At 37.3% G+C, this 17,086-nt stretch overlaps 2 protein-coding genes across 2 annotated transcripts; one reads left to right on the top strand and one right to left on the bottom strand.

Moving 5' to 3' along the window:
• Nucleotides 1-9,913: 9,913 nt before the first annotated feature.
• Nucleotides 9,914-10,336, bottom strand: LOC112722082 (uncharacterized). Its single transcript, XM_025773062.1, has one exon. It carries the CDS (start codon nucleotides 10,334-10,336, stop codon nucleotides 9,914-9,916), a length of 423 nt encoding a protein of 140 aa, XP_025628847.1.
• Nucleotides 10,337-15,262: 4,926 nt separating this feature from the next.
• LOC140176266 (protein MAIN-LIKE 1-like) lies at nucleotides 15,263-16,074 on the top strand. The gene is made up of 3 exons (XM_072206207.1): nucleotides 15,263-15,651; nucleotides 15,733-15,793; nucleotides 15,907-16,074. The coding sequence occupies exons 1-3, from the start codon at nucleotides 15,263-15,265 to the stop codon at nucleotides 16,072-16,074; spliced, it is 618 nt and encodes a 205-aa protein (XP_072062308.1).
• Nucleotides 16,075-17,086: the final 1,012 nt, after the last annotated feature.

Below are 17,086 nucleotides of genomic sequence, written 5' to 3'. Positions count from 1 at the left end.
GAAAGTGACAAGCCCTCCATCATATTCATCAAGCTTTATGAAGAAGGTTGTCTTTCCGGTCATATGCCTAGAGCATCCGCTGTCCATATACCACATATTTTCCTTCCTTTTGGATGCTAGGCACACCTACAAAACAAGCTCAAGTAACCTTAGGTATCCAAATCTTTTTGGATCCTTTTACGTTAAACCATCTTCTATGTCCTAAGCCATTGTAATCAAAAACAATTTTATAAACCTTGTCACCGACCATTCTTTCACCGAAAAAGCATTGAATGGGAAAGTGTCCATTCCGATTGCATAGTCTACAAAACCTTGGAGTTGCTGTTTTGTTAAAGTAAGTGGGATCTTGAAATCTTGTATCATTTGAAGATGAAGCAATATTTTCAAAATGTGATTTTTCAGATTTATAGAACCCCAACCCAGCCTTATCATAAAGAGGTTTTTGACTAGCCAAGATGTTATTCAGACTTTCAGAACTTTGGGTGAACTTGGCTAAGTCTTCCTTAAGTCTTTTAACCTCTTTAAGCAACTCTTCATTTTGCTTAAAACAATCCACATATGCAAGAACACAATGGTTACTTTCACATCTCCTAACTTGGGCTCTTAACTACTTATTTTCTTCAACAAGATCACAAGCAGTTTCGGCCTCTCTCACTTTTTCTTTTAGAAAATTGTTTTCAGCCTTAAGAATGGTATTTTGTTGTTCAAGTTCTTGATTTTCCAGCAAAAAACATCTTATTTTTTCAGAAAGGTGGTCTATCATAAGATGAAGATCTTCAGTATTAGGGTTATGAAAGACTACCTGATCTATGTGGTCTGCCATGAGATATGTTTGTGACTTGGTCTCGGTTTCTTCATCATCATCATCAGAGTCATTTTCCAGGTCTTCCCATGTGGCCATCAGTCCTTTCTTCTTTCCTCTTTTCGGCTTTTCCTCCTTCTTCAGCTTGGGACAATCAGATTTGAAATGCCCCATTTCCTTGCAATTGTAGCAAGTTACTTTGCTAAGGTCTTTCTTCACTCTCTTTGTACTGCTGCCTTTGCCTTTGAGCTTAGCCATTTTCCTGAATTTTTTTGCAAATAACACAAACTCATTTTCAGAAGAGTTATCACTAGATTCATCATCCAGAGGGTTAGTCACAGAAGAAAATGCAATTCCTTTCTTTTTTTGTATCTTTTTTCAAATAGGTATTTTCAAAAGCAAGAAGATTTCCTCTCAAATCATCAAGTGTCATGGAGTCTAAGCTACTGCTCTCAGAAATAATTAAAGCTTTAGTTTCCCACTCTTTTGTGAGACATCTCAACACTCTTCTCACTAGCACAAAATCAGAATGTGTAATTCCCAGAGCATCTAAGCCAACAATGATGGAATTGAACCGTTCGAACAGTTCATCAATGGACTCTCCTTCCTTCATTGCAAACATTTCATACTCTCTATTTAACATGTCTGTCCGAGTCTTCTTTACAATGGTGGTTCCTTCATGGGTGATTTGCAATTTGTCCCAGATTTCCTTTGCCGTTGTGCATCTTGATACCCGTCGGTATTCCTCGAAGCTTATAGCACAGTTGAGCAGATTTATTGCCTTGGCATTTAACTCTACCTTCTTCCTATCTTCTTCTGTCCATCTTGCTTCAGGTTTGAGAGAAACAACTCTTTCGGCACTTGTAACAGTTGGATATTGTGGTCCTTCCAAGATGATTTTCCATAGTCTGTAATCCACTGCTTGTACAAATATCTTCATCCTCTCCTTCCAATAGGTATAATTTTTCCCATTGAAAAGAGGGGGTCTGTTGCTTGATTGACCTTCAGTTAGATTATAAGACACCACATTTGCGCCACTGTTTTCTGCCATGAGGATCTTTGCTTCAAGCTGCAAAGCTTGATCTCTTTGAGACCAAGCTCTGATACCAATTGATGGTTTCAGTGGCTAAGAGAAGGGGGGGTTGAATCTTAGCCCCCTTTTTTTGTTGCTATCACTTGCTGAACTCAGAAGAGACTTATCTGTTTTGGCTCGTCTCTGGACACGAGACTTTTTGTTTTGTCTCGTCACTTACCATGAGACTTTTTGTTTTGTCTCGTCACTTGGCACGAGACATTTTAGTTTTTACTCCTGTGCAGTAGAAAACAGAAATGGAGTAGGAGAGAAGAAAGATTACACCCAGATATATCCTGGTTCAGCTGCTAAGTGCAGTGCAGCCTACATCCAGTCTCCATCACAAACATTATGGAATTTCACTATAATCAATCTGATTACAAATTGTAAAGTGCTAACCCAACTTACAAGGGGATTCCCACAGAATCATGAAACACAACATAGATGAACAAAGGAACTCTAAGACATCTATGGCTTTTTCTTTTAATTTTGCACTCTCTGCCTTTTTCCGCTCTATGGCTTTTTCATACAAACCTCACTGTTTGCCTTTTTCCATGAGAATCAAGACATGACAAAATTAAACAGAAAAATACAAAACAGAATACATTGAAGGAGAAGAGAAAACTGTTAGCTCAGGTAGCTCTGAGAACACTGTGCCTTGCACTCTCAAAATTTCTCCTTGTTCCAAACAGTGGTTGTCCACCCTTATTATAGAAGAGGGGAGCCTCCACTTATTGAAGACAAAACCGAACCAACTTCTTTCTCCTTCAACAAACAGAACCGGTTCGGCCACATAGAGAGAGAAGAGATAACCATGTAAAACTCAACATGCAATTACCTCTGGACCTTTCTTGATCATCACCCTTCATCAATCCGAGCTCTCCATCCTTGGCTTGCTCTCCAAGATGGATTTCTGGCCCTTGATGCTTCATGATGATAATGACTTCATCTGCTTCAATCTCTGCCTCAACCATCACTTCGCCACTCTAGCTACTCCCTGTGGTGGTTAAACAGAATCAAAGACAAGCCATGCTTCAAGAATCTCCTCCATGCTGGCCGAATCTTCAACGTCCATTTTTGAGCATGAAAGGCTCAATATACATCACCAAATCTAAACAAATATGGTGAATATCTTAGCCACAGCTCATTTTTATTTTAGTATGTTTTCTTGCCATCATTAGCTTGATGGTCTTGATGCATGCAACTTCTTCCTTTTCTTGGTTGATGAGCATAGCGTCCATAGCTCCCTGGACAAGGACCGAAGGAAGAAGAAGAAAGAGATGAGAGAGAATGTGAAGATAAAGTGAAAGCAATTAAATGAAAATGAAACATATTGATAGATTGCTTTTACTTCCCTTGCTTTGAGTAGCGTATAGCATTAATCATAATGATTCCCATCAAATCAAAGTCAAGTTCTCTCTCATGTTTTCAATGCTAACATATTAGGATTTGAAATCCATTCTTAACAAGAGATGGAATCCGTTGGAAAGCATGAGGCCATTTAGCTTTCATTTAAACTTGGTTTCGGACCAAGCTTGGAAACTTTCATCAAAATAATGTTGGGCTTGGTAGCATTAAGATTTAATCTGGCCCAAATGATAACATTTGCTTTCCTGATGAATATTGGATTCGGATCATGCATGGAAACATTCATCAAAATTTCAAATTGGGCTTGGTAGCAATAAAGCTTAATCTGACCCAATAAAATTTTGATTCCTTCAAACTAATTGGGCTTTTGAATTCTGGCCCAATTAATTACAACAATTCAGCCACATAATGTAGAGAACATATAGCAAGGTTTGATTATGTATTTTGATTTGGGCCTGCTGTAGTTTTTATTTTTCGGCCCAAATTAAAACCTACAACAAAATTATTAATCTAGTAAGTATGAATTAAGATCAAATTAATAATTTTATAATTAAATATTTTAATAATGTTTGTTCATCATCAAAATTAAATAAGAGTTTTCCAAACTCATCACACCCTATTGTGTTTCTCTGAGTTTTTGCAGAGTCTTGAAGCTATATTGTAACAGTCCAGACTACCCGCTAGCACGATATTGTCCGCTTTAGCACACAAGGCCTCACGATTTTGCCTTTGACGATAGGGATGCTAGCCGAAGCCCCCCACACTCACTCGTCAAAACGCGTCATGCTAAGGAGAGGTATCCACATCCTTATAAGGTATCACCTTTTGCATCAAGCCTTCTTGTATATTCTGCCTTACAATATATCCTACCTTTATATTTAAGTCTCATGGTTATGTGGTGTTTGAATATTTATATATATATGCTAAGATTTCTTACATTTCTAAGAAGCATTTAAAAGTAGAATTCTAAGACTAAGTATTATCTTATGTATTACTTGAATTTTCGAGGGCAAAAATTTTTATAAGTGGGGTAGAATGTAAGACTCCGGATTTTGAAAAGTTGTTGATAAATTATTTATAATCTATTATATTTAATTAAGATTATATTTTTAGAGATTTTGTATACAAGTAGAGTAATTTCTTATTTATAATTTAGAGTTCTTATAATTGAAAAATAATAAATATTTTATATATTTTAATTTTAATATCTAGATTTTTAACCTTATTTTATAAATAAAAGAGAGCTAATTTACTTATCTCTAATTTTTATTAAATTATTAGCATTTGAATGAAAATAATTTACAAATTGTAATTGGAAAGTATTTTAAAAATAGAAATTTTATATTTAATTTGGTTTTTTTATTATTATTCTATCTCTTTAATTATTTTATAAAATTACACTACTAACCCTATTTTTAATAAAAATACCTAAACTACCCCATACCACCCCAAACCCTAACACTACACTCATCTCTCTTACGCTCACCCTCACCAATACACACACACAGACACGGTTGTTGAGAGGGAAGAAATAAAGAAAAGAAGAAGGAAAGGGGAGGAAGGAGAGGGAGATCCAGTGAGGGAAAGGGAGTGCCAGGGAGGAGGAGCTGCCACACCACGCCGTGCTGCTCAAGATCGCGTCCTACTCGCCGCCACGCTGTGCTCAATGCCGTCACCGCCGCTGCCCCGCCAAGAGAGAAGGACGCGCGAGAGAGGAAGACGTCTCCGCCGATATGTCCAGTTACCTTTTCGCCCGTCGCCACCGCGTCCTCGTCGCGTACCACGCCACCGTCATCCATGGGAGAAGCCGAAGAGAGAAAGAGTGCGGGAAGAGAGAGGGAACCGATTCTACCACCTTTGCCGCCGGAGAACGCCACTACCGCCGTCGAGATCCACTGCCAATAAGGGTTTTGAGTTTGGTTTTATTTTCTTTTGAGATTCCAAAAGCTTTATTGTGGTTGCATGTTAGTTTTAGTTCCCGTCGCTGGAGTCCAATCTCCGCTGCCGCGTGAGGTGGCTGCCGGGGTTGCCGCCAAACCGAATCAGAGACTGCTGCTGCTTCATTTCGTATTACAGTGAGTATTTACGTTTCGAAAACCTCTGCGTTAGTGTCCTATTACGTGTATTAAAGTCTTTGTGATATTCATGTGTTAGGAATTAGTAAGCGAGCTTTGCATGTGGTGATTGAGGCTGTTTCTGCTTTTGAGAAAGCAAGTGGAGTTGAGGTTTTGGTTGCCGCTGATTTCGGGCCAAGATAAAAGGGATTCTTTGACGCGTTGGGTTGTGATTTCGCTTAATCGAGGTAGGGGCCTTTTCAGAAAACTATACTTTATAAATTGGAATTATTATATATGGATATTGATGTGAGAAAATGTATCTTTGGTGATTGTATAAGTTTTATGTATTGTTTGGTTGTCTTGAATGAATATGAATGTTTGTTTGACTAGATTATTGTTTGGTTTTTTGAAACGGACTATTTTTGAAGTGTTTCTTTAAATTTGTTTCTCTAAAGATTTGAAATCAAGTTTAATCCGTTGAAAATTGATTTCAGTTTGAGTTGGAGTTGGTTTTCTTGAAATATGAAAATGGTATGCACTTTTGGACTCAGCCTGATTTTTAATTGATTTGGCTTTGAAACCTGTTAAAGAGGGTTGTGGAATGGTTTGGTTGGGACCCAAAAAGGGTGGCAAAGTCTAAGTTTTAGGGGAGATGCTTCCGAAATTCTATAAAATCTGAGATTTTATTGAAATGTTATTTGTTTTCTTGAGAAAATTATTATATCTCTTTTGGGAGCAAGTCATTTCAAAGAAACTTATGTCTTAAGACTGTTTTAAATGTGAAAAGGGTTTATGTTTTTTTGAATTTGACTTGAGGATTTCAATTGGAGGAGTATTAATGGATTTAAAGGAAATTAGACTTTATTGAGTAACTCCAGTTATGACGTTTTGGAATAAGTCAGAGAATTGGTTTTAAAAGTGAACTTGAAGGTGGTTTTGATTTGAATGGGCTGGTTTTGTTCTAAGTGATTCGGCTTTGAAAATTGTTTAGGACTTCTGATTTCTGTGATTTGATTTTGATTCAAATTAGGAAATCAATAATTTTTAAGGATCTTTAATGAATTTAAGAAATTAAAATTTGGTAGATTCTCCCTCAAAATCTTGAGACTTTGTGGTGGTAATTAATTAATGATTCATAATTTAAAGTGATTAAGTGGACGGTTTAAGAATGAAATGATTTTGAGGTTGGTTTGGAAAAATTAGATGGTGTGGAAAAGAATGCTATAAAGAGAAAGGACTTTTGGTTTGAAGGTAAAGTGATTTTAGGAGAAAGTGATATATGGCATAAATGAATGTATGTTTGAGATATCCGGGTAGTAGCAAGGATGGTGGTTCATCCCACTTGCTCCAGGTCAATGATTGTGATGTCTGGGTAGTAGCAAAGGTTGTGGTTTGTCCCACTTGCTCCAGGTTTAGCTTTTAAACACCCGCTTAGGTAGTATCCGCAGTAGTGGTTATTCCACTGGCTCTGGGTTAAGCGAGTAGTAGTAAGGGAGTTGTAGCTCAAACCCACTTGCTCCGCAAAGGTGTTTCAGTCCATGGTTAGCTACCGGAATGTGTCGGTTTGGCTATATAATCGACAGATGATATCATCATCCATAGGGCAGACATTCATCATATGTATCTATGTGACATTATTTGGGTGTGCATATTGTAATTGGTTTACCTATGTGATTATTTATGTTTAATTGCTAATTGCTCTACTTGATGTAACTGTTTGATTGTGTTTGAACCTTCTTACTTGTGTTTGTGACTGAAAAATTGGTTGGATTGTGGTGAATTGGTTGTTGATTGAGTTGCTTGGGCCTAGGGCCGTGGTTGATTATGAGATGGGCCGATGATCGTGTGGTTTGTGTTTTTGGTTTAGAAAAGTATGAAAAACTAAACTGGTTCAGCATAGACTTAATGAATCTATGCTTGGAACAGCTTGGTCATTCATACTGTTTAGGAAAAACTTTAAAAAAGGGTTTAAGATTTTTGAAGAATTAACAGCTTCCTCTTTTAAAAAGAATTTTGGATTTTGAATATTAAATCTTTGGTTTTGAAAAGATACATAAGGAGGCGGCTATTAATCAGGGTACTTTAGAAACAACTTTATTTTCACGTATCCTGTTATAATATTTTCCTAACCCCATAGTGAGAACCAGCGAGTACGATGTTTTCACTCCCCTACAAGTCTTTTCTTTTTCAGGTCATGGATAACGAAGTTTGGAAGAGCTTATTACTTTTCTGTTTATCCTATATTTTGTATTATTTTAGTATTTATGTTTCCCTTGCTTTTAATTTTACAAGTTTTTATAAGAGGGATAGGATTTTGATTATGTAATGCTTGTAAAATTAATAATATATATATATATATATATATATATATATATATATATATATATATATATATATTCTTTGTAAGTATCGTAAGTTATATTGTATGTATGGATGTATGTTATTTATCTAAAAGTATTTTGGGCCGGTAATACGGTTTAAAGTTTTAACAAGCTTATATTTTAGTATTAAATATATTAAGGGTCGTTGTAATACCCGAGCTATCAGAGCAGTGCAGTCGGAAGCGTGACACTTTGATAGTTAAGGTGTTACAGGCAGCATCAATGAAGAGGTAAGTTTCTTTCTTTTCTTTTGTTTGGATATTTACGTATATTTATGTAGTATTCAGGATATATTAATTAGAAGAATAAATTACCATTTGTATCCATGAAAGATATAAACGCTGACAAATGTATCCATATAAGAATAAAACGATAATTGTACCTACAGAAGATAGCTTTCGTATGCCAAGAATACCCTAATGGACCAATTGTGTAACCAACGTATGGGTACTCTTGGCACACGGAAGCCATATTCCGTAGTTATAATTGTCATTTTATTTTTATATGGGTACATTTATCAGCATCTGTATCTTTTATGAGTACAAATGGTAATTTATTCTAATTAGAAAATAGAACCTTAGTTTAGTTTAGAGTTTGAAAATTAAAATTTAAAATTTAAAAATAAATGTAGAGAATTTGAAGTTAGGTATTTAAAAATCAAGATCGGAAATTGAAATGTAGGATTTATGGCTTGTTGTTAGATTTTGAAATTAATATTTAAATTTTGAAATTTTAAACTTAAATTTTTGAAGGTTTAGGGCTTACTATTTAAAATTTAAGATTTAAATTTTAAGTAAATAATGTAAGGTTTGTTGACCCGGTGTTGAAATTTAACTTGTAGATGTGAAACTGTAAATTTTAGAACCTAGGACTTATGGATGCCAAAGTTGGACAATCGTTATTTGTTGTAATGTTCATATGTTTGTTGTGCCGTTTCATATAAATGTGATACCTGTCTCTCTTTTTGAACAAAATTTATAGTAATAGTGATTATTGGATAACTATATTTAACATTTTAGTTAACTGATTTGATACATTAGGCAACCGTAGTTTTTGTTTTGAAATATAAATTATGGTATAGATCTGTAAGTGTTAGAAATTAATCAAATTTTCGTTATTTTTCTCATAATATGCAGCCAAGTTGGTGTGTTTATAGCGTTCGATAGCAATAAAATATGCCGTTGCATGATAGAATTATACCTTATTTAGAGAGGACTGGTTTGTACCAAATAATATGCAATTTATTTATTTAATGTTGTATGTAGTTTGACTAATTTTCTTTAAAGTTGGATTTATTTGTTTAATTTTAATTTAAAATTAATTTAATTATTAATTACTTCCATCGGTATGCTGTGAAAATAATTTTTTGAAAATAAAATAAACGTTGTGACTTACCATCGGTTTAGCAGTTGGAAACATGGGTTAAATTATTTAAATTAATTTTTTTATTTATCGACAGCAAAGCCGTGGGTAAATTCATGGGGTGAAATTTTCAATTTTCATGCGTCCTTTATATTTATCCACAGCTAAGCCATTGGCAAAATTGAATAAATGAAAGGATGTGTTTCATTGCCATCGATAACAACTTTTAACGACGGCTTGTCCATTGATAAGGGGTGCGTCCGAATTTAATAATGAAGAAGAGGGAAAAAAGAAAGAAGAGAAGAAATCAAATGAGAAAAAAGGAGCACGAGGAGGAGGAGAAAAAAGAAAAAAAAGCAGGAATGCATATAAAAAGAAAAAGAAGTGAGTACGAAGAAGAAAAAGCATGCGCACAATGACTTGGTTGGATTTGACTATGCCTAGCTTTTGTGTAAAATGATTTATAAAAAAATACTATTTATATATACCATAATCAGCCACTAAAATCAGTCACCAATGTATTTATATATAAATACATGTGTTGTTTAATTTATTTTCAATGTGTATTTATATTTCAACATGTATTTTATACTGTGGCTAATTTTAGTGGCTAACTTTAGTATATACCTAACGGTTTTTTTATTTTAATAAATAAAATAAATGTAATATTTACCGAAATAAATTATTTTAAAAGTATTTACCGTTTTAAATTTCCTTGCCATATCTCGTTTACAGTGTAAACGAGATATACATATGCTTATCTCGTTTACACTGTAAACGAGATAAGGCCTGTCCGTGCCTATATATACAAGTCGTTTACAGCTTAGTTCTGGGCCCCAGTTTGACTTTGTCAACCTCTTTCTCCCCTCTTTTAACCCTTTCTGACCATTGCTTCGATTGAATCAGTGATGGCGCGCAACGCGGGGAATGACGGAGACATCAATAGGCCGGACTCGACGATGGCAAAAGCAATTGGCAGTTTATTGCTGTTCCCGTCTTGCGCCACTGTAATAAGCAACACTCCATCGTACCTGCCATACAGATGCGTGCAGTCTACCGATACAAACGGCTTGCAATGCTTGAAGGCCTCAACACATGACGGAAAAGCCCAAAATACTTTGTCGGACATGCTGCAGTCGCGTACCATGAGGTGTCCATCGTAGTATGGTTTGACGCGTAGGTCACAAATGGTCCCAGAAAAACAGCTCTGTAGTGCCTGAAGCAGCTTCGGCACCTTGTTGTACGACTCTTCCCAATCCCCATAAATCCATGCAATCGCCTTTTGCTTTGCCATCCACACCTTTTTGTATGAGGGTTTGAAGTGGTAGCTTGCCTGGACGGCACCTTGCAAGACTGGGATACACACAGAGGGGTTGGACTGTATCAAGCAGTGTTGTCAGAACCGGACCGACCCGGCTGGTCGGACTAGAAAATCAGTGAACCGGTGCTATAACCGGTCCGGGTGAGTCAATTAACCGAACAAGGAGTCGAACTGGAAAGACCCGTACTGAACCGGCCGGGTTTGATCAGAACCGGTGAACCGGCGGGTTTCATTTAACCCGGACCGGTTCGAAATTTTTTTTGTTTTATGCGCTGGAAACGACGTCGTTTCTTTATAAATAATAAAAAAAAAAACAAAAACTGCTGCTGAGAAGTGAGAACGCTGTAACCCTAGCCTCCATCCCCTGTTTCACACTTTTCCTTCCCATTCCCAAACTTTGAGAGACCACCATCACCATGAGAGCTGAGAGCTGAGAGATAGAGAAGTGCGCCACTCACTCAGCCACCTCGTCGCCCCGTTCAGCTTCAACCAGCGCGGCACTCACCTCACCACCGCATCCAGAGCAGTGCACCACTCACCACCGCCAAGAAGGCAGAAGCACGTCCACGGTCCATCGTCGCCTACTGCTCGTCGCTCTTCTCTGCTCGTCGCTCCGGTCTCCCTCTTCTCTAGTCTCTGCTCATCGCTCCATCCCTCCAGGTCCAGGGTCCAGCCGTCCAGCCAGGTAAGTATTTTTAATTTTTTAATTTTTTGAAGTTAATTGATTATTGTAGATTGATGATGTATGTTGGACTGTTGGTTTCTGTTTGATTTGTTTTAGAATTTAGATTGTTGGTTGTTCAAATAATTTTAGGTTGTTGATTTCTGTTTAATTTAGATTGTTGATTTTTGTTTAATTTAGATGAGAACATGAACAAGACCACATGTTTTTCTGTTTGATCTCTCGTTTCTTGATTTATTTTTTATTTCTGTTCAGTTTGTTGTTTATTCATTGTTGGTGCCTAAGTGGATATATTGGTTGATTGTTTTTTTATTTCTGTTCAGTTTGTTGATTGTTCAGTTTGTTGATTCTGGTTGCTGTTGTATATTATTCTTAGTAGTTAGTGCCTTAGTGGATTGTTGTGTATTATTCTTGGAGATTAGTTATTTAGTCCTGGATCTTGGTTGATTAGGAATTTAGGATGGCTTTATCAAATACACCATCAGAAACACCAACTTCTCAGGAACAAGGATCAACTCTTGATCCAACAATTGGAACCCAAAAAAATAGTAACAGAGGAAAAACTGATAGGGATGATTTGGGTATGTTGTTGTTAGGGATGATTTTGTAATGCTTTAACCAAATGTTTTGCCTTATTATTGATTATGATTTGTGAAACATTATTGAAATGCTAGATAATTGAATCTGGAAGATGATCGAGATGATGGTGAAGCTAATAATACTTCTGTGGAAAATACAAATCAGAATGAAACCAATCAAGATGTAGCTCCAGATTTGTCAGATGAAGAAAGATATCCAGACTTTGAAGTTACTCCTTGGATATAATCCATGAATTGTTATTTTCATTGTGTTAAATTGAGTTGTTCATGTAATAGACTAATAGTACTAAATTTTATGTTTATTTTCGTATTACTACTTATTTTTAGGATTTGAGACTTAATGTTTATTATAATGTTATTGGAGATATATTTTTTAACTATTAATTTTTAAGTTTTTAGCTATTTTATACGTTTTACTTATGTGGGACCGAGTTAACCGGTTCAACCAATGACCTACCGGTTCAACCAGTGACCCAGTGACCCAGTAATCTGACCGGTTCGATTACCGGTTCGGTTCTGACAACTATGGTATCAAGGGCAATATGACCCTGCAGATGAGACTGCTATCTAACTAACGATGGTCTTGAGACATGGTGGGTGCTAGACAACTGTGGGGTCTACCAAACCTCCAAACCTCCTTAATCACAACAAAAGATTTATGCTTCAACTATATCTGTAACCTACATAACATATCATACAAAAGTACTTAAAATCACAAATAAATTTGAACTTACCAGTATCCGAGATTCTGGCGAAGGGCCACACGGAAGCTCCATTGACACCCATTGTCGGCTTGACGGCACTGCACATAGTACTTTAACCGGTCGGACTCGATCACCCGGTACTCAACACTCCTGCGAATACTGTAGTTCTTCACACCCTAAAGCACTGCCTCTCAGCTTCTGAACCTGTGGCTGATCCAAAACTCTACCCCGCTATCTAAGTTGTAATCCTCTTCACATGTGTCGAAAACTGGGGTCCTCTTTTGCATCGCGTCCAGATCCATACTGTGATAGGGACTTGGCACTGCCGATAGTGCCGGAATTGGGTGAGGTGGCGGCAGCACATGGCACGCCACAACCCCGACAGGTGTCCCTGGCACAAACTCATCCTCATCTCTACCATCGGATGACTCACTGTCCGCACTATCCGCCACGTAATCTTTGTCCAACTCCTCCTCACCCTCCTCTGCCTCATGCTCTGGAATGGTGACATGAATGGGTGGTGGTGCGAGAGGTCAGTCGTCCTGCACATAGGTCTCGTGTACGGAACCACCACTTCCATCATGACCCACCTCGGCGGACAGCTCCATTACCTGTTCTACCATGATCCTCCCATAGATGTCGAACGTTAATCGCACAGGCTCGTCCCCTTGAATTCGGAATAGTCGAAACCAAAATATTCCATTTTCCATGGGTTCCAGCAACCTATACCCCACCCTTCCTATCTCCCTCGCTTCTGTACCACCGAGCTTGCTCAATATCAAACTCTTCAAATCCGACAATGTCTCCACACGCTGAGTGCGAAACAATATCGGATCCTCACACTCAAATGTTACCCCGTTGTCACCATTTCTCATACGACAATTGGGATAAACAAGCACAACTATGAATGGACTGTTACTGGCCATTGACCTTTATTTTTGTGAGAAAAATGAGACAGAGAAAGGATATGAAATGTGTGTAGAGAATGCCAAGGGTTACACATCCTTTTATAGCAGCTAAATATTTGTCTTTTTATATCTCGTTTACAGTATAAATGAGATATATACATGTCACGCTAAGGTGCCTTAGCTCGTTTACAGTGTAAACGAGATACATGCAATGTCATCTCATTTACACTGTAAACGAGATATGACAAGAGAATTTAAAACCGTAAATACTTTTGAAATTATTTATTTCGGTAAATATTACATTTATTTTATTTATTAAAATAAAAAATCCTATACCTAACATGGTTGAATTATTTATATATGTGAAAGAATAAAATTAAGAGAAACTCTTGGGGCCGTCAATTTTTGGGTAAAACACATAAACAAATGAAATGACATTCAAATTTACATGATTTTTCTAAAAGAAGAAACGTTACATGCATGTCTTGATTGATATTTATATATAAATCGAATTTATTATATTTGATTTAGACATGCTAGTGGCAAGTCGAATCAATAATATTCGAATTATTAGTATGTGTATATGTAAATCGAAATAGCAAGCTTCAATTTAGTATGGTTTGAAATTCGGAATGAGTTACCCATAGTAAATCGAAACAAGGAGCTTCAATGTAGGCCCATAATAAATCAAATTGATTGAATTTGATTTATAAGAAACATGCACCATTGGTAAATTGAATGCATTATGTTTGATTTAGTATATATATATAATTCGATTTCACTTGTTTCGAATTACATTTCACTTTCTCCCCATCCCCAAAACGCACCATCCAGAGAAAAGTTAGGCAACAAAACCACAAGATTCAAAATGCGAAAATGGAAGACGGCTTGGATTGTATCTATCAGTATTGCCCATATTGCTGGTAGCATCTATGAAGAAGTTAGTGAATGAAATTTATTTTCTTTAAGATAGACCACAATTATTAGTGATATTAAGTCGCTTAGAATTTAATTATAAGTATTATTAGAATTTTTAAACTACAAATGGTAGTTAGAGTAGTGATTTAATAGTTTGTTAGAATTTTGAAACTACAAATACAAGTTAGAAAAGTGATAAATAACTGTTAGTTAGAGTAGTGATTTGAGGTTCTGTTAGAATTTGTAACTTTTAAATGTTAGAAGTTTAACTAGGTTAAAAGTTTTGTTAGAGTTTAATTTAATTTAATTTAAGTTTTAAATGTTAGATTAACTAAATACTAGAAGTTTAGTAAGAATTAATTTAATTTAATTCTTAAATATTAGATTAATTAGGCACTAGAAGTTTAGTCAGAATTTAATTTAATTAAATTTAGTTTATTCTAATTTAATTTAAGTCTTAAATGTTAGATTAACTATGTTCTATTAGAATTTAATTGCAGGTTTGTAATATCTTTTATATTAAAGTTTATTTTTATTAGGATTCTCCATTTTAGGAAATTTTAGATTTAGCTTGCATATGATTTTTTTTGAATTTGTTGGAGATATGGGTATTGTAAAATTATTTGCTTGGGTTTAGCGTATTTTGTCCAAAAGGCATGCATTACACAAGGGTCATTTGGTGAATTATGTTTATTAATTGTTATAATTTTTAGAGATTTTTTTATCGTTATGCAATCCCACAGATGTATCACCAGCATGAGGAGGTAGCACGGTATAGTCCTAGCGATAGGATCGTACCGTACTTGCAAATGGCCAACTTAGCCTATCTTGTAAGGCTCAATGACCACTGGTTTAGGTTGGATGAGCCACTAGTCAGTGTATTTTTCGAGCGATGGCGTTCGGAGATGCATACCTTCCATATGCCATTCGGCAAGAGCACAATTATGCTACATGATGTTGCTTACTAGTCGTGCCTCCCGATTGATGGACAATACGTCAGTGGATGTATGACGGACTTCGAGAGATATATTAAGGATGGCCAACCTGCATGGGTCTGGTTTGAGTAGCTATTGGGTGTGATACCTTCGATGGACTACATAGACAATTTCACTGTGAAGTGCACTTGGATGCAAGAGATATTTAGTGTCCTTCTTCAAGACGCAAATGAGGAGACAATTAGGAGGTACGCGAAAGCGTACATTATGATGTTGTTATCAACTCAGCTCTTTGGTGATAAGTCAGGTACATGTATGTACCTTCGGTGGCTACCGTATGTAGCGAGATTAAAGAACATGGGCAGATACAGTTGGGGATCCGTTGCTCTATCATGGTTATACCGGTGCTTGTGTTGTGTGGCTAACAAGAATGTGGTTAAGTTGGCCGGTCCATTGCAGCTCCTCCAGTCATGGATCTTCAAGCGGTTCTTGGGTTTCAAGCTCGATGGGTTTGATGCCTTTCATTGGCCATTGGCGATGAGGTACTTGATGTTTATGGTTGTTATGTTTGTTAATAATTTTTCGGTTAATTGCCATTGTTGATAAAATGTTTTGGGTTTCAGGTGGTTAGGTTATCAGCTAACATTGAGCGAGAAAGGGCATAAGGTCACGCAGTGGAGACTCGTGATAGATTTACTCTAGGTGGAGATGTAAGTGTTTTAGCTTTGAAATTTTTATTTTTTTTAATCTTTTTTACTGGTTATTATTGACCTACTCCAACCATTTCTCTTTAACAGTTCACGTGGATGCCGTATAGCGCACCGAAGGTCGTTCAGGTGGTTCATCCCGAGATACTTGAGACCCGGCATATGGCACTATGGAGGGTTGTGACAACATTGATCTACTTTGCTGTGATAGAGTGGCATCGGGTGGATAGGGTGCTGCCACAGTTTGGTGGAGTATAGCATCGACCACAACCTGCACTCGACATTGATTTTCTAATGTCGAAGGATGACAGAGGTAGAGATTGGTGGTTTTTGAACACATTACAGATTTGGCATATCCATTGGGCCAACCGGGCTGACCATGTGTTACGATTTGATGTTATATCAAACCCAGGACCGTTACAAGCATACTTGGAGTGGTGGCATGACCATGGGAGGAGATTCTTATTGCCTAAACTCTTCCTCAATGATTCGAGAGAAGTTGCTATCCTGGCCGAGGCGATGTAAAGAGGTTCAAGACAGGTTCCTGAGATGGACCAGGTGCCAGATGTTCCAGATATGCGTCGTGTGGAGCGGAGATGTCGTGTTTGGACCTGAGCGAGTGAGTATGAGTTGAAGTGGCTCAAGGATGCGATTGATGCCATGGAGAGGAGGGGTCGAGGCTGTAGGTGAGCTAAGGCTCACGGCCGACAAGGAGGGATGGGTGGTCGTCGAGGAAGAGCTAGACATGGAGGGAGAGGCAGAGATGAGGTTGGCAACAGTGGAGATGATAGTGGAGGTGATAGTTGTGTTGATGACGACGGAGGTGGAGGTGGTGGAGTTGGTGGTAGTGGAGTTGACGGTGGAGATGGAGGGAGAGGTAGAGTTTGACAGTCAGGGTAGTGGTGATGGTGCTTGTTTAGTTGAGGGGGTTATTAGTGATTATTTTGTTGGGATTCCTAGCAGTGACATGGCGGTGCATGAGAGCCAAACATACATTAGCCCAGGTGAGCTGTTTTTAGACTTGATTGGCAATAAAAGCCTCGATGCGGAGTTCGAAGGGTCACGCTTCTTGGACGAGATTAGCGTGGTTATACAAGAGGATAAGGCAGAGCGTTGTAGATCTCAGCTTGTCGGATCCCAGGGACACCTTGATGTGGACCTGAATGAGCCTCCGTCAGGACCTTTGGATGAACATTTGCAATAGGTGGGATTCCCCCTCTGCAGTTGTAGCAGCTCCCTCTACATGCTGGTCCATTTAAGTCACTCGGAT

This window comes from Arachis hypogaea, chromosome 11 (assembly GCF_003086295.3).
Source record: "Arachis hypogaea cultivar Tifrunner chromosome 11, arahy.Tifrunner.gnm2.J5K5, whole genome shotgun sequence".
Classification (NCBI taxonomy): domain Eukaryota; kingdom Viridiplantae; phylum Streptophyta; class Magnoliopsida; order Fabales; family Fabaceae; genus Arachis; species Arachis hypogaea.
This window is presented reverse-complemented; position numbering and strand designations above follow the sequence as displayed.

Excerpts from the sequence above, each read along its gene's own strand:
- LOC140176266 (XM_072206207.1), top strand. The coding sequence starts at position 15,263 with ATGGACTACATAGACAATTTCACTGTGAAGTGCACTTGGATGCAAGAG. Across the intron at positions 15,652-15,732 it reads CATTGGCCATTGGCGATGAG|GTGGTTAGGTTATCAGCTAA; the intron begins GTACTTGATGTT and ends TTTGGGTTTCAG. Across the intron at positions 15,794-15,906 it reads AGGTCACGCAGTGGAGACTC|TTCACGTGGATGCCGTATAG; the intron begins GTGATAGATTTA and ends TCTCTTTAACAG.
- LOC112722082 (XM_025773062.1), bottom strand. The coding sequence starts at position 10,336 with ATGGCAAAGCAAAAGGCGATTGCATGGATTTATGGGGATTGGGAAGAG.